The sequence below is a fragment of the Pholis gunnellus genome (genome assembly GCF_910591455.1).
Source record: "Pholis gunnellus genome assembly, chromosome: 11".
Lineage (NCBI taxonomy): Eukaryota > Metazoa > Chordata > Actinopteri > Perciformes > Pholidae > Pholis > Pholis gunnellus.
The window spans coordinates 4,879,883-4,898,227 of NC_136538.1; the positions used below are offsets into that span (position 1 = coordinate 4,879,883).

General features: G+C 43.3%; 2 protein-coding genes across 2 annotated transcripts; both read right to left on the reverse strand.

The window, feature by feature from the left end:
- Positions 1–364: 364 nt before the first annotated feature.
- On the reverse strand, positions 365–10,751 carry stpg4 (sperm-tail PG-rich repeat containing 4; the record flags this gene model as incomplete). The annotated part of the gene is made up of 7 exons (XM_079169513.1): positions 365–472; positions 2,402–2,506; positions 5,675–5,720; positions 6,018–6,082; positions 9,247–9,501; positions 10,449–10,593; positions 10,678–10,751. 7 exons carry the CDS (start codon positions 10,749–10,751, stop codon positions 365–367), a joined length of 798 nt encoding a protein of 265 aa, XP_079025639.1.
- Positions 10,752–12,429: 1,678 nt separating this feature from the next.
- Positions 12,430–16,993, reverse strand: calm2a (calmodulin 2a (phosphorylase kinase, delta)). Its single transcript, XM_079169499.1, has 6 exons — positions 16,895–16,993; positions 15,912–15,942; positions 14,245–14,388; positions 14,044–14,150; positions 13,806–13,941; positions 12,430–13,712 (listed from the first exon to the last, which is right to left on the reverse strand). Exons 1-6 carry the CDS (start codon positions 16,895–16,897, stop codon positions 13,684–13,686), a joined length of 450 nt encoding a protein of 149 aa, XP_079025625.1. The 5' UTR covers positions 16,898–16,993; the 3' UTR covers positions 12,430–13,683.
- Positions 16,994–18,345: the final 1,352 nt, after the last annotated feature.

Consider the following 18,345-nt stretch of genomic DNA (forward strand, 5'->3'; position numbering starts at 1 on the left):
GCCCGACTGCCGACAGAGATGGAAGAGAGGAGAGATGAAGGGAGAGAGCAGTACCGGGAACATGTAGTTAAGTGGAATGAAGTACCCTTTGTTGCAGATAAGATCATTCTGCTTCCCTGGCCGGCGTCACCAAAGCGATTTGAGCACAACGAATGTGGTTTATTATGTTATTGGCAGACCGCAAAATCCCTCGCTGACATACAGATAAACACTGGTCCAAGTAATAAGAGACTGGGATATTGCTTTCTTTTGTACATTTTACTTTTATTTTTTTTATATAAGGCAGGGTCACCGTGTGTGATCTGCAATTCGGGGCTGACAAGATGGTGGTGGGATCAAGGCATCGTGGGATTTGAGGTCCACACTAGAGAATGTCGCGGAAGAAGAAGCTAAATGACGGGTCTATGGCCTCCGCGTTCAGACGGTCGCCCAACTTCCAGTAAGGTTCGTAGGCCCCTGGGCCTGGGGTCTTCTGTGGAATAAACATAAAATACAATGCACACACGCACAACATACAAATACTTTTTTTTTATATAGTATCACTTTGCAATACAAAAAAGGCAGAACATTAGCCAAAAGAGAAACGTGGTATTTTCTTCACTTAATGTAATCCAATATCAAGTAGGCTATTCACAGAATATATGCTGAAGTGCTGTACATATCTGCTTCCAGTGCAACTTGTTTCAAGTAGAGCTTTTATCCAATCAGATTTCACCTCTGTGTCTCTAGGTAAGAAGAGATGCCCGAGGCCCGAAGTGAATCCCTTTGTAGTTTAAGTGAATGGGGATGATATTGTTGATTGTCATTGATTGTCTTCAACCAATCAGATCTTTAGTTTGACATGTTGGGCGTATTCTTTGACGTGCCAGAGCCTTCTAGCTGGCCTACAAGCACTTCAGCATTAATGCAGCTGGCTCAGCATTAACGTGCGGCGTGACTGTTTTGAAGCTGAAGCAGCTTGCAGAAGTTAGTATTAGGAGTAACAGTTGTGGAGGACATTTCAGGAAAAGCTGGACAAGGTCGGTCGACCCCACAGCTAGCAGCCCTGAACCAGCATGGAAAAGGATTTGTACGAACGGTATTTCAGCATCGGAGAAGTGTTGCACATTTTATGGCTGGGAATGCATTTTATTTGCAACTGAACGTCTTGGTGTTTGGAGCTGTTTGGAGCTATGCTACGCTAACCAAGGCAGCAAAACGACACCATAGCACAACAGGACACTTACAAACTACGGTGCTTTTGAAAACTTTTGGAGAGACCCGAGAGGATCTACAGCTCAATAAACACGTTCGCAGGAGGACCTCTGGCTGGAACTGAACTGAACCAATGTTCTGTACAACCGCGGTATTAAACTCTTTGTTCACAAAGAAAGGAGGATGGACTTTGTCTTTAAGTGAACAGCAGCTTTGGTAAGTGAACTGCTTTTGTGTTTTTACCTCTGCAGTAGCGTTACTACTGTGTTCATTTGTCTATCGTGTTATTTTTATGATACGGTTGATGTTATTCCCTCTGATGTGAATAATATTTGAATGGCTCGTGCTCTTCAGTGTGTGGTGGAATACTGTTTTAGCGCTGCAGTGTTGCTGGATTGATGTGTCATGCTTTGTTGTCATATAAATATATGTGACTGGTTCTTGTGATTGTGTTAATTACATTGATTCTGACTATATGCATCATTGTCGTTAATCGTTAATTACAAAGCATCTCGTTATCGCGGGGTTAGGGTCGGACATTGGCTTCTCTGTTTGGGCTTTTGTTTTCTTTAACAAAGCAAGAATTAATGTCTGGAGAAATGGTGATTGTGTGGCGATTGCTTTAGGCCTGTTTGAATCAGTAGGGAACAGCTAAACGCTGTGGGGAGAGTGTAGCGTGTTTGCTGCTATTGTTTTCCGCTAAGCGTGTAGAATGTTTTTCTTCCGGGGTCGGAGTGTCAGACAGCTGTCTGTTACGTCATGTGGGTTGCCAGTTTGAGCAAAGTCCACCGAAAACATTATATTTCCCACAATTTAAGCTTCTACATTTTCCAAACGCGCTAGTATTATTCAAACGTATTGTTCGGTTCGTAGGCTGCTTACCGAACGCGTTCTGTTCTGTTATGTAATTCATTGTGTAATATTTAGTTTTACTTACAGGATCTAAATAAATCATAACTTACCTCTTTAAACTTCCATCAAAACCTCGATAACGTCATTACTGAATGCAATCAAAAGATTAGTGTATTTGCATTTGTACTCGCTCATCAAGTTTTACTGCCATATTGCAGCTGAGAGGTATAAAACTGTTAAAGTATAAATTCATAATTTTACGCTAGTGACAGATAGACACTAACTAGCCTCGCTACTTGTAATGTAGCGTTGGACATATTCGACCTGTGTGCATCTACAGGAGTACCGGACTCACGGATTGCACACAGTGGAGCCGTGGCAAGGTGGACTTGAAGCAGGAAGTGATGCCTTTTCCTGGTCTGGTCTGTGGATTATATTGGCATGGAGCAGGTCCCTCCTTCTAAAGGGGTCAGAGAAGGAGTTATTATTGATTGACAGATTGATAGATTTTGTGATCTAGCCTCAATATGGTGTATATCCAGGCTAGCATGTAATCAGTAGCATGTGAACACATAGGGTGTGTTTTGTAGTTGTTGTTTTGTTCTTCAATTATCTTTTTTTAACATAATTATCTTTATCGAAAATGTCAATTAGCAGTAGCATGTAGCAAGTACTTTGGTTATTGAACAGAGCTTTGGTAACCTAACAAGTTAAAAACCAACTTGATAAAACACAACCTAAGCATGCTATAGGCCTGCCTCAACCTCAATGTGTTGCAGACCAAGCTTAGCATGCACTACCTTCTTGTATTTTAGCCGTTGAGCATAAGTAGCTAGCTTGTTTCTTTTTCAGCATTATCTTTATTGAAAACCGCAGTTAGCAGTAGATGTTAGCAAGTAGCTTGTTTATTGGACAGAGGTTTGGTGATGCAGCGGGTTAAAAACAAGTGGATTGCAGTCCACATAACGTTAGCTGAACGTGATATACCTCACCCTCAATATGTTGCAGGCCAAGGCTAGCATGTAGACATTAGCACGTGATCACAAATGTGCTTTCCTCCCTTTGGTCAGGTAAGAAACTGTTTTCTCAACATTATCTTTATTGAAATTAGCTTGTTAATAAGCTTTAACGGCTTCCCAGTCCCTGTGACTTAACTAAACCCAATTAACTTGTGTGCACTCTTAGTAATTTAGTGAAGGACACATGGAGAAACAGCGAGCAGAAGAGAACATGGACCTTATTAAATGCATATTAATGCAAGGACTGTTGTAATATTGAGAGCTCGTTATTCTGTTTTTGTGATGCTCTTATCTTTTGGACATGCTGTGCGTTTATACTTTCCTGGGTGAGAACAAAGACAATTTTCCTGCCTCGGGCGGACAACAAAGTTTATTCTATGACTGAAAGTACAGGGTCCAATCAGACCAAACCCGATGGTGTAAGCATGTATTATAATCACCTACTGTACATCGTGACCTCTAACGTTTTTAAAGCCGAATGAGAGTTGCATTCTTTCACCGATGGACCTATAAGCTCATATAAACCTATTGTTTCACTGATATCCAAGTCATGTGAAAGACACACTGACAATATACACCAGATCTATTTTCAGACACCCATACCCGTGTCGTTAAGACCTATGACATATCATTCATCTTTACGGGCTCTGCCCATGTGATCTGTGTTTAAGGGCTGGTCTCTGTCGAATGTCTCCCTCGCTCTCTCTCTCCTTGCCTTTCACTTCTCCTTTCCTCTTACCCACTAACACACATACTGGTCATCACCAGCGGCGTGCCACGCAGAAATAGCATCACCCCTCCTTCTACCCTCCTCCACAGACATAAAACTGTCTCCCTGTCCCTGAACACAGCACCAGCCTTTTTCATTTTTAGCTGCTCTCTGATTCTGACAGAGGGAGGCAGGAAGGTGTCTTTTCCCTCTCCTCTGCTCCTCTGAGGGATGGCTGCTACAGTTACATGCCATTTGATCCCGGTCCCCAATTCCCTCGTTCCTCGGCAAACTGGCCTGCTGGGCCCCGGCACGCTTGCCTGGTGCTCGCAGAGGTGCTAATGCAGGTGTATTTCACGGGATAGTAAAACTCTCTTACACACATGAGTGTGAGTGTGAGTGTGAGTGTGTGTGTGTGTGTGTGTGTGTGTGTGTGTGAGTTGGAGCCAAAGCACCTGGCCTACTTTCCCAATGTGGCGCGCAGCACATTAGAAATGTTCTCCTGTGCGGCGGCGGAGCGGAGGTAACTGGCACATGCTGTGAATGTCTGTGAAACTTAAAAACTTTGACCTGTTTTTGATTGGTGCATCCACGACATTGAATTACAGTCCCCCTTAAATCAACTGAATTTTTCTTTTCTTTCAATAACATGAGGGAATCGATCCAATAATTGTTGACATGTTTCACTCAAAAATACAAATGTTAACCTCATGGTAGTGGTTTAGGGGAAAAATCAGGGGATCACCAAAGTCCTTAGGATTCATCCTCTGGGGACCATGAATGTCTTGTTTCAAGGTTTCGTGGCAATCCATCCAATAGTTGTTGAGATATTTCAGTCTGGACCAAAGCGATGGACCGACCAACAGTTTCTAGTGTTGCAAATAGAAACGACCAAACAGCAGGTGTTCCGATTTTCACGCAGTATAGTTAAAGGTTGAATCCCTTCTGTGCTACAGCAACAGAGAGGGCATTTATTCATATGAAAATGTCTGGGATTATGACTTTTATTCAAACAGGCTTGAATCTCAAGGGGGGATTTGTTCCTTCCGAGCAGCACGTGCAGTCGATATTGCAAAAAAGCAAACCGTGTAAAATCTAGGACACACAAGGGCCCCGGGATGGAGAAATTAAGTCACATCAGAAAAACAGAATACATACATCTTTTTTGTTGTGTTCTCCAAACATCTTCTGCTCACTGGAATTATTAATTCTTATTTTTTGGGATTTGTGGGAATCATTTTATTGCGGGCTAAGAGGCGAGGCTCAAATCTGAAATTCTTCTTTCCTGTCTCTGGGTGGACCAAGGGTTCCCGGTGCAAACCATTGGTTCGATTTCCACTACCATTTTGATCGGCTATCGTCTGCCCGCCCACGCCAAGTCAGCTGTCCGAGTGATCTGGTCTTTCGGTTGACTTCGCTGCGGGATTTGTGGTAGGTGCTTAACCTTTGACAATAAACTTGTCTTAGAGTTGCTGTGACACCACTAACAGCAGAAAAACTGCTCCCAACTCCGCAGTAATAACACCCCCGGGATTTCTTAGCGCCTTTCCTTCTCTGTCAACACTCAGCAGCTGCCAGCACGGCTCAAATATCCATCAGCTACCAGCACGGACACACGGCCAAGGCTGCAACGCTACAATATGAACCAAAGCTGACTGGTCAGCTAGTGCAGTGCCATAACAGGCCTCCGAATGGGGCAAATGATACAATCGGACAGTCTGCGCGATCGGTTTTCTTTGACCCTTGTGGTTGTCATAACTAGCTCGGGTTCAGCACCACGTACACATTAGGGTCACAGCTTGTAACTAAAACCTATTGAAAGTGTACTGTAATGAAGCCTTTTTGTGGGCCACGGAAAAACTGAACGGGGCTAATAACTAGTCTGGGACGAGATACTTACAGGAGGAAAGGTGATCCGCTGCACGGTCGACCGAAACATCACATGCCTGCAAGACGAGGAGACAAGTGAGAGAGGGAGGGGGGGGGGCAATCAAAAAAAAAAAGAAAAGAGAGGAGAACAGTGAGAGAAGAGAAGAATAAGGCCATGCGTGATCAGAGGCAGAGAAAATTAGAGAGCAGGTTGGTGATTGCTCCTCCATCTTTGTTCCGCGAGGAGATGAGAGAGGGAAGGAGAAGTGGTTACGAGGGGGGGGGGGAGGATTCAGCGATCAAGGGATGATTCATGGGTTGTCTGCTCCACTGTGATCTGAGAGTTAAACAGAGGCTGTTTGTCGAGTGCTTACTTGCAGGGAATCTTCTCCACCGGTTTCGCTGTCACGTCGTAGTCGCACGGTGAAGTGTTTATATGCTGGCACAAGGAATAAAGATAAAGAGGTGTTTAAATAGCTATGACAGCATATCAGCATGAGTTGTTTTGTTTTTTTCTCGGCGGCTGTGTTACACCGTCAACAGCTGGCTTGTGTTTCCAACACATCTTCTGTTTTCAGTTAGTCCGCTGCACGTGCATTTTGCAGAGCATCTACTCTGCTGTGATGATGTGTCGAAGTAAAAACACCCTAAGCTACGAATCAAAGTGAATCGAGGTGGTGTGGAGGGCTATGAGTTAACAACCCATGCGGATAGTAACTTGTGGTTAGTACAATGCAGACTGCACCCCTTTTTTGGGCAGGCACCAACTACAAGTAGCAACAACATATGAACGGAGCAAATGTTTAAATTGAGGCTTGAAATTATGGGCTTATTACACTACCTTTTATGACATTATAGGATTTCTCCATCCTGGATGTTAGGTTTAAGGGATACTTCAATAAATAGAACAGGAGTAGATGTGGAAGTGTTTTCTGTTGTCATTTTACTGGTACAAAAGAAAATGGTGATGGTTGTTAGCAGTGGTGTATAGTAACGAAGTAGAAATACTTCGTTACTGTACTTAAGTCGTTTTTTGGGATATCTGTACTTTACTTTACTATTTATATTTCTGTTGACTTTTACATTTACTTCACTACATTTTGCAAAGAAAACTGACACTTTGACTCCGATACATTTCCCCTGAAACCTTCGTTACTCGCTACAAAATAAAATCTATCTTTAGAAAAAAAATGAATCATGAGACCAACGTCGGGGACTGTGGTGGAACACAGACTGCAAGCAAGCAGGTTTGGTGAATCAGTGGACCTAGCTTGCAAGTTAAATCATTGGTTAATCACGTTAATGCGCAACTGCAAACAAGTGCTCTCAAAGCCGCGGTTTTTTGATTCCCAGTGATGCCCAGGATGCTAGCTAGCGAGCGACTACATGAGTAGAATTCCACTCTACGATGACTGATTTCATGATGGAAGCAGAAGTGGAAACACCTGCTGCTCCCGCAACAAACGACGGTGGTGACGAAGACCAACACTGTGGCCATATTTGCGAGAAATGTTTTCTTATGTTGGAGTGAAAGATTCTTCGTACCGGATGAAGTGCCTCTTATGCTTACCCGAAGCTACTGAAATATTGGCATTCAAAAACTCCCCATCCAACCACAGGAAACAAATTGAGGTAAATTAAGATGAATCCCATGAGCCGCAACGTTAATGTTTAGTTATCATAATGATCATAAACCTGTTAAGATATCTAGCAGTGTTTCCCACAGGATTGGAGTATATCTTTGTCGGGGGAGGGGGGGGACAGGTGTCTGAGTCTGATCTTCTAATTTAGCTATACAAGGTGTATGATAGGCTAACGTTCGCTAGCTATTGTAAATCAAATGAGACAATTAGTGTAGTAGACAGATCGCTAGCGAGTTAGTGAGCTGAGGAAGTGTTGACAGTTGTGAGATGTTGTTGATTTGAGTCATCATAGCTATAATCACTGCAGCACTAGTTAGCTAACGAGAGCACCGCATTACGTTTTGTAATACTTTAGTATTGATCATGTTTTGATATTTTAGTCATTTGGTGGATGATCAGATCGAGTTATGATGGTAGCAGTCGACCAATTGCAGATTCAGCTTGCGCAAAACCTTTGCCTGTTGTGTTCAAATCAGGCCCATAGTTTATAGTAGATGCAAAAGTATACTTATGTACAATATATGATGTTGAACATTGTTGCTCCTGGATGAATCACAGCCAACCCAATTATTTTCAACACAACTCCTTGTCCTTGGTCATGGTGGCCACAGCACTTAAAAGAATAAACTTCATAATTCTCAAAATTCTGACCCTTTGCTTTTTTATTAACAGCATGTACTTGTACTTTTACTTTCAATACTTAAGTACATTTAATATCAGAAAACTACTTTTGATACTTAAGTACAGTAAATATCAGATACTTTAAGACTTTTACTCAAGTAGTATTTTAATAGGTGACTTTCACTTTTACTGGAGTCGTTTTCCAGTAAGGTATCTTTACTTTTACTCAAGTATGGCTTTTGGGTACTTTATACACCACTGGTTGTTAGTTGCAATGACGAAAACACGAGTAAGTGCAGCTCGCCGGAAAGAGAGCAGAAGCTCCGGAGACGGAGGACGCTAGTTAGCTAGGTAGCTTATCCTTCTCGAGAGCGGCAGGGAGTGAGGCGGAGGGACCGCTAGACCCAAAGCTGCCGCTGGCCACCAGCCCGTTGTTCGGCTCATTTGCTATAACAGTGTAGCATTAAAGCATGGTGGTGGTTCGCAAGCAAGCTAACTAGCCAACAGTCCGGTAGTTAGCTAGATAGCTTGCTAATTTCACCATGCACCATGAGGCGGAGGGACCGTTACACCAGGCAGCGCTGGGTCTGCTCCTCTCCCTGACGCCATGGAGAAAGACAAGCTACCTAGCTAACTGGCCAGCCATCAGTCTCCGGAGAGGGAGGAAGTTGTTAAATTGTACTCATTTACTGTGGCCCCCTGTGCTTCATAACGTAATACTCCACGGGTCGTTTTAGTCGTCACGGCAAAACCTCAACCCAGGGAGTCCGCGACTTCGTGTAAGTCGGTTTAATTTATATGCAAGTAAGCCCGCTGCAACGATTGCAATGGCAACGGTACACATTCAAAAATTACAAAAATGGCCGCCACTCTGACCATCCTGCTTTGTTGATTTGAATGGGAATAGCTGCTAGATCAGAATAAAGATGAGAGCAGTTGGAAACCTTAAAAATATAATCTGCATCGTTTGCATCCCTTCTTGCTAGCTATTAGTCTCCTTCTTCACCTGTGCTGGCTCAATGCTACATTACCAACCAAACACCTCGCAATCACTGGGATAGCATGAAACATTGGGCATGTACAGTATCACGTCCATGTACGTCCTCATGCATGTGCAAGAGGTACTAACAAAACTGGGACCCACTTGGAAAATCTGCTATTAGTATTCAAAACTCCACAGGGTACCTTTAACACAGACATGAGAGCGCTAGCAATCTTCCTATTTAACTCTCAGAAATAAATAAATGAAGTATAATTCCCAAAATGGCAAACAATTAATTTTACATGTGGTCAATCGCATGTGCCAACAGGATCAGTGAAGGTCGTGTCTCAGCCCCACCTTGTCCCTGATGCCCAGGGTGACGATGTTGGGCCTTGGACAGTTTTTGAAAGAGTAGGAGGCCTGGTGCTTCAGGACCTCCTGGATGGAGTCGGTGTAGTCGTATACCCCGGGGAAAAGCAAATCCCCCTTACGTACACCCAGAATGGGGGCTTTTCTGCCCACATCTTTGAAGCCGTAGGTCTTCCTCACCGGGTTCAGTTCAGCTTCTTCGATGAAGTCGCGGATGTGATAGACACCTGGGCTGGGTGTGTCCTGGTAGAAGGTGAGAGGAGAGAAGTGTAGGGAATGTGTTAACACATGGCCTGGCGCTCGGAGGGACACACTGTATTGCCAAATTCTGCTCTAGCAATTGTAACACTTAGCTTGACATTGCCAGACCATATCGCAAATGCGAATTAGTTTGAAACTTCTGAGTTCATGTTCGATCAGGCTGTAAACATGTTTAATTCTGCTGTAAAGTTGGGCATTTTAACAAGTGGCCATGTGAGGTACTGCAGTGTTTGGCACTTCCTAGTTGGCTCCATTTATCAGCACCAGATGTTTTAGCTTGACGACAGCAAATCAAACATGAGCTTGCAGATTTGTCTTCTTCCCAGTCAATGGAAAGTTAACATAGGTTGTTACACTCTTTTAATGAGGGTGTAACTATTTTTTTAATTGCATTACAATACAATAGTTACAATACAACAGTTATTTTCAATCATTATTTTACAGAGTACCGACCAGCAATAATTCGGTGATGGCACATACAGGTGCCATCTTTCTATATTTCTCTTTCTGTAAGCTGGGCTAATATTTATTGCATAAATGTACTGTACTGCAAATGTACAGCAAACAAGCAATCATTTCAGTTAATTCACAAAGAATAATTTTCAAGCCACGTGGCCCATTGTTAGCCAGCTGAGTAGCCTGAGAGCTGGGATCTCATTAAGATAAACTGATATTTAATTAGGTCTAGTATGCATTATTACCACGAATGCACTGCGAGGCACTTAGGGACTGGATTCACTGTAGTGTAAGTGTTTGAATTTATTTCTGGCAGACAGCGCACTTTGGACACAGACAATGGGATAGTGCTGTGCAATAAAAGACATTAACTGAAAGTCTACTACACACACACACACACACACACGTATGAGCTACTGCCAGTTGTTCCGGCGTGCACAGACGTCAACGTAGCAGCGTGACACGACACCTACTTTCAGAGATCCCAGCCACCAGCTCCCCCGGCCACACGGGTCCAACTTGTCATCACCCTGCAGATAATAACAGGATGCAAGCCAAAAAAACAATAGCTTGTTTCTGCTACGATGACATCGCCATGACAACAATGTGTTGATGCATCTCCACGTGTTTCATCCGGTGCTTTACCAGTTCAGCTTGTCCTCATTAGGCACACAGAGCCGTGAGGGCTTTAAAGAGCCTTACCTTATTTCTTCTATCGCCACCCCTGGACATGTCCCCGACTTTAGGGACGGCTTGGTTTTTCCTGGTGGCCCCATCCTGCACCGTACTCATTGTCGCTCGCTATGCGCTCCACTGGAAATCCAGTGACACCTGACCACCATTAAAACTGCGACTGTTACTATAGCAGCGACTCCGCTATCGATCAATTTTTCAACAGGCTGGCCTGGTGGAGGGCTAAATTTAGACTCGCCGACCAGTTTGACTAGTAGTAAGACACAAAGGCAAGCCAGCACCATACATAACTATGATATTATGATGACTGTGATATGATGAAACCATGCTTCAATGCTACACTGGTTACAGAAAATGAGCCGAATAAAAGTCGTCTCTCTTCCCGCAATAGCGAGGTTTGATTATTAGAATATAAAGATCAAACGTTGTCATTACAGTGCAAATTGGAACACATGTTAGTTCTATCAAATATCTGGAAGGGGCCAGAATGTTTACTGGTGTCCTGAAATAGGGACACCTGTGTTCCAATAAAATGAGGAAAATTCAGATTATGCAACTTTATACATCCGATTCTTCCGGTTAAGAATGCACATCGCTATCGCCGGAAGAGAGACGACTTTTATTTGGTTCATGTTCTGTAACCAGTGTAGCATTAAAGCATGGTGGAATCAGCAAGCAAGGCCAACTAACCAGCCGAAGAGTGGGTTCTTGAAATGAGGCAATCAAGGAACTCTGGAGGTTTTTAAGTTTGATACTTACCCCGAGAAACTCTTTCAAACTAACCCTCTACTTTGTGTGTGAAGTTTGAAGTATCACACCTCTTGTGGCATACAGAGGCTGGAGTGTGATGCACAAGCCCTCACACACACACACACACACACACACACACACACACACACACACACACTGTCTTTCAGTACAGCAGAACTAAAGATCACCTGAAGAAAAAACATCTCGCTCTGGGAGCTAAAGCGGAACATTCCACCTGGTTGCTAGGCTACATGGAACACATGGTTGGAATGAGCCATGAATTCATGTTTACAAGGCTCGTCGAGGAAGTAACATGTGGCCCGAAAGTACACGAGGAAACAGTAAAAAAAAAACAGGTAGCAAAAGGAGCCGCTGTCTGATCGAGGTCGTACCGTTAAATCACTCATCTATTTGGACAATGCATGAACGCAGAGGACAGCAAAGACTAGTGTTACATGTGCTGTTTAACTAACAGCTTTTTATAAGACTGATGACACTTCAGCTGGGAGCTCTTCTTGTTTTTGTTTCTAATTCTTGTGATAATTGGTTTTGACAAGATGAGAACCACTTGTGTCATTGATTCAAACCTCAAAATGCCGACTTAGTCTCTTTGCAACCGAAGCCGTTCCCTGTGCAGTCTGTGAAAGGGATTGTTTAACTACACACAAGAAGAAAGAAAAAAATAAAGGGCTACTTAAGTAAATTACCGCTATGCGTCATGGCCCGTTTGGGTGTACAAGCTGTTAAGTGCATTTTGTAATGCCTTAAATGTTTAAATGTGCATCCACAGGGACCGCTGAATATGCATGACTGAGCAAGCCACAAACAAGCGCAGCACTTACTACTCCCAACGGACAGTCAGACCCATCACACATCTTTAGAGGACTAAATGAAACCATGTTGGGGTTTTTCTTCTAGGTTAATATTACAAAAGTGATAGGTCAACCGCTGCTTAGGATCAACGGCACAGACGAAAAGCAGCTAGCATAAAATTCACACAGGAGGCAGCGCTGAGGTCCACAATAGAGCTTTATTTTGTCATTCATCAAAATAACAAACTTAGTATCTCTGCAAGCTACTGTAACAAACTCAATAATCAGAAATTAACCCAAAAAAAGTAATTTGAACCAAAACAGGTACACCTCTATTTACACCATGGTTTCTGATGTACGCTCAATCACCTGCACCTCGTGATTGGGGGAAATGCCAAATAAGACATGAGGCAGACAGCTTCTACATGGTGCTGCGCTAACAGTAGCAGACAACACATGGCCCATGCAGTCAGTAAGGGACCTGGACAGTACAAGGCTAATCCGATGTCGAGTACCATTGTGTGCACTTCAAAACAGAAGCCTTTGATCCCACTCAGTGCTTTTATTTTAATGACAATACAGGTTTGATATGAGCTTATCTGAACATTAAGAGGCATTGGCTGATGCTCCTCAGTGCTTTTGGAAATTAACAGGGGACAATTTAAATTGGTAAACATTTCATATGTATTCTAAGCAACAAGAAAAAAAAAAAAAGATCCTATCAAAAAACGGAGCATCTTGTCCTCAATACAAAATTGGGAATTATTACAGGGTATACAAACTCAAGGATCCATAACTGAGAAAACAAGACAATTTTCAAAACCGGGTAGATTGTAATTTTTATTGGAAAACAAAAATATACAACTTGGAATGGATTATTTGAGGCATGACCAGAGGTCACAAAAAAAAAAAAAAAAAAAAAGTTAAAGTAGTGAGTAAAACATTAAAAAGCATGATAAGATTAGTCGTTTTCTGGTATATAGAACAGCAGATACAAAAAGAGTTTGTACGAGTACCTAGGAGATACACCCGTGTCATTTTTTTGCAGTAGTGCAATGCTGAGAGATTTCCATATATACTTTGTCCATAGTCCATGCAGAGTTTAAACTCCTCTACATTGTTTCCATGCCAACAGTGTTGCCAAGTGACAACCAGCTGACAGGTTTCCAATGTCGCCATGCGTGGAGGGGCCCCGAGCACACAAGACGGGAAGATTCGAAGTTCTCCGGCTCCCAGGGGCCTCCACAGGCATCTGGTTGTATGACCATTCCGTCACTCCAAAACACCATGACAGCAAAAGAAAGGGACATGGGACAAGAGCCTATGCAGTTTACATGCAGTTCCTTTGGACAGCAGAGGGGGCAGGGACGAAGGGGGGCTATTAAGATTTTACAGATAAATTACACAAAGAAAAAAAGGCAAATTATTTATATACGAAATCTGTACAAGGCCTTCACTTCGCCGTCATCATTTGTACGAACTCTGCAGGGGCGAGAAAAGAAAAATGTTGCGACTCAGTATCCGACGAGTGACCCAAACTAACTCAAAATATGGAGCAATCACACATCTACCAACCTTCATAGTTGACCTGTCCATCTCCGTCAATGTCTGCTTCTCTGATCATCTCGTCCACCTCTTCGTCAGTCAGTTTCTCGCCAAGGTTTGTCATCACATGGCGCAGCTCAGCAGCACTGATGTATCCATTGCCATCCTGAAAACGACAGTAAACATTATTTTTTTTAAAAAATTATATAAATAAATAAAAATTATAAAAAAAAATTTAAAAACGCGTGGGAGTGCAGACAGCATTTACCTTGTCAAAGACACGGAATGCTTCTCTGATCTCCTCCTCGCTGTCTGTGTCCTTCATCTTCCTGGCCATCATGGTCAGGAACTCTGGGAAGTCTATCGTTCCATTTCCTGTAGACAAAAAAACACTGATGTAGAATGTCTATCTATACCATCATAGTGTGTAATTAGCAATTTTTTTTTTTAAGGCAGACCAGGTTCTCACCATCAGCATCCACTTCATTGATCATGTCCTGCAGCTCTGCCTCTGTGGGGTTCTGGCCCAGAGAGCGCATGACTGTGCCCAGCTCTTTGGTGGTGATGGTGCCATCTCCATCCTTGTCAAAGAGCGAAAATGCCTCCTTGAACTCTGATTTTTTTTTAAAAAAAATAAAAAAGTAGAGGGGCTTCTTCAGTTAGGCAGAGGTGTTGCACCTATAGCTAGATAAACAGACTGGCATAACGGTGGCAATAAAAAAAACACTGCAGAAGGCTGAATCTATGATAACATGCATAGATTAAAAAGCCATGTAAATGCAGTCAGCCCAAACTGCATAACAAACTCTTCTTTTCCTTAAGTCTGCAAATCACATAGACCCAAACCCTGAATTGGCCCAAGACTCAAAGGGCATTACATCACTTTTGTTTCAGCTATAAACTAACTACAGCATGCTGACGAGCCCTTCTGTTTTGAGTTCCAACTGCAGTCGTTTTTGGCTAAACAAGGGCAGCGACCATGAGACCGTGCAGTCAGGCTACATCAATAGCAAACGACATCCTGCGTGGTTTGGTGGAGCCGTGAGGGACGAGCAACGATGACACTCATCAAGAGTGATGAGGCCAATGAGCAATGTGTAGAATCATGCGGCAGCTCATCAGCATCATAAAACTACAACCTGCCCTACCACTTGGAGGGTCAAACACACAGGGCGACACCCTTTTTTGTTATGAGGAAAAGCCTGCTGTCGGCATCAACTGCAGGAAATGTCGAGGAGGGGAGGGGGGGTCCTAAATCCTCTGATACGGGCCATGACTGCATCACTGCAGTCACTCACTGCGCTTTAAATTAAAATGTCCCCATGTCAGCAGACCATGTTAGGGCACGGTCATGTCATGCTGTTCGTACTAACGGACAATCTAAACTCTGGCACACGTCAGCAAAACAGCAAGCAGCTAAAAGCAGAGGCCATTTAATACAGCGAGAGTACGATCAGCACATTGTGAAACCTGAGACCTAAGCTGATTCAAGTAAACGGAAGCTGGAAGATAGAATCAGGGATCCCGCTACAACTGTGCCACATTTTATACATGCACCGCATACATTACAGCAAGTGTACCCGAGCGCATACTGGCTGCAATGCCTTGACACAGACACACACACACACACACACACACACACACACACACACACACACACACACACACACACACACACACACACACACACACACACACACACACACACACACACACACACACACTGCATGATTTTGATTACAGCATCTAGGTCCCGTGTTATATCAGTATACAAAGTCCAAATTGCAATTGTCCCTGGATCAGTCAGTCTAATGAAAACACACCCAGGGCAAAGGACACATCATGAACAACATGTAAAAAAGGTGACTGCCAACACCTCAACAGAGCACACTGCCCTTCCAGATTACATCATATATTACATGGCAACCATGAAAATGCAAAGTTTTCCATGAGGGAGTCCTTCTGCACTTCAGAGCCAGCAAGCAACAGCCGTTTCATTCATTCCCGTTTTATGACCAGTAGGCTGCCCTGTGGAACGCCTTAAAAGGAAAAAGTATAAATCCACTGCAGGGGATGCAAGGATCCATAACGCAGGCCACTCTGCAGGGTATGAGGAAAGATGCAGCGATGTCTTACCAGCAATCTGCTCTTCTGTAAGCTGATCAGCCTGTAAAATACATGAGGTAAAAATATCAAGAATTAGCTTTTCAATCTCAGAACAACCTTGTCTCAAATGTATGGCCGCCCAATTATTTAAATGTGTTGCCAACGCATCTTTCTACGTTGCTAATCATTCTGGAGTTTGTAATAGCCGTCAGCAAATTAAACACTAAAACTAACATAACAGAAAAGAGGCGTTTTCGTGTTGGTAAGCAAAAACACTAGTTACCAAATTGGGAGATCACAAAAATAGCGAAAGAAAATTGTAAGACGTGCCCATCACACGTTAGATCTACTTACATACGACTGCTCGATGACAGCGACAACGGACGACTTACAATTTGGCGGTAATGTTAGCTAGGAAGCGCTAAAGTTAGCTAGCTACCCTTATATACCGGCTCACAGTTACAAACCATAAACGAACTAACTAATTAGCAAAATGACTAATTCAGCAGTCGTCACAAGCAAAGCATCGGTCGTAGCAAATAGTCACTTCAATGGCATCTACAGTGTTTATCATTAAGAGGGATAAATATCTGACATCGCGGACAAATGTTCGGCCAGTCACAATTTAGCGACGCCAAAATTAACGATAGAAAGAACGCAGATGGACTGGCATAAAAGAAACATTGTACGGTACGTAACTAACGTTAGCTATGCTGCATTGTTTAAAGTGTGAGTACGTTAACGCTAGGAACTCAGGTTTGAACTTACTAACGCTATATATTTATTCCGATCAACGCATCTTTAGCTAACGTTAGCTTTGTCTAACACGCTAGCATTATCTAGCCACTAGCTGTCATTTATTCTGCCAGCACTGCGGTAATTAACGGGGACTCAGTTCAGCCACTGGTGACGTTACGTTGTATTGACATTCATGTCGCACAATAAAAACAAATACTATGGGCCTGTCGGTCAATTCAAGTCTGGAGAAAAAAAAAATCTCCTTTTTTTCTTACCATTTCGATGTAGATGGAGCGTCTGGTTCACGAGAAAATCCGTAACAAACCAAAGCGAACACAAAGCCTGCGCGGACTGACAATCTCTATGAACACAGTGAGGAAGAGGCAACTGGACTCGCCTTTAACGGCTATCCTAAACTCCTCCTCTTTCTAATATCACTCCGCCGACTTCCCTTTTCCTCAGTTATCAAATTAATCAAAAACGCCTTTGAATAAATGAATAGCCACACAAGAAAAACAAGAAACATCTGTAACACCCACTTGTGACTGCTGTGAATGTTTTTACGTCGATATTATAATCTATATTGCGTATTGCTGGGGGTCTACATAGCGGAGTATGAATACTTTCTGCTACTCTGTGATGGGGCACAAGACGTAGCTGAAAGAAATCGCGCTCTCTGATTGGTGTGTTTGTACCTGCAATGCGTCACTCCCATGGTCTGCGCTGCCGCTGCATCTTGTCCATAGACATCCCAGTCAGTGCCACAGGCATCGCAGACAAGCTTGTTGCACAGTGTGTGTACATGTGGGCATCATCTTTAGGGACACCCAGTAAGCTAGTTTTGATAGGTTATTAGCTACAATGAGCTTATTTTGTTACTTGTAACCGCTATGTTACTGACCCAGTTTGTGTTTGCATGAATTTCTGCATTTCCTGTTGCTGCAGTTCTCTCATTTTTGATTACATTACTTGTGTTTTCCATGAGCACATTTATTTATTTTTCTTCAAATTGCTGTTAAAAGGTTACCACAGACTGTTACAGAGTTCAGTGTGGCTCTTGACTTTTCCTTCCGAGTCTTTGTCACTTTCAATGTGCATAATGAGCGGTGTCAGGGCCGAAGTGCTTGAGCGTAATAGTTTGTCTGAGATATGTGATATGTGACTGGATCTGCAGCGGGCGTTGCTTGTCAGGTGAATGTGGTACTCTTGGGTCTAATTGTGCTGCTGCTGGTGTGGATGGTGACGATCTGATGGCCTGATTGTTTATGCCTGACCAATCTCCCATGGGTCCGATCCCATGGGAGATGCCGTGGAGGAGGAGGGATGCACAAGGAGAAGGACTTGAAGGAACACTCGAGAGAATGCACTAGAATCTCCGTGTCCCAAACCCCCCACCTCCCACAAATCCTTTCCTCCCAAATTCCACTGCCTCCCTTATTATTAGACGCGGATGTCACGCTGTGAAGTAGAGAGCCGGGATTGTGAGAAGCTCAACATCTCACACGTAAGATGTAAGAAATGAGGATCCAAAGTGGTTCCCACTTCCATCTGGGCTGTTTGCAGAGGTGACGCTGCCCGTGCCATGTGATCTGCTGAGCAGCTTTAGAATCAGCCAGCCCCCCCCCCCAAACTAATCTGGAGCACATTGGATTCCTTTCATTTAAATCTGTTTTTCTGCTACATGGTTTTTGTCTCTGCGTAGATTATGCAACGCCAAAGGTGGCGG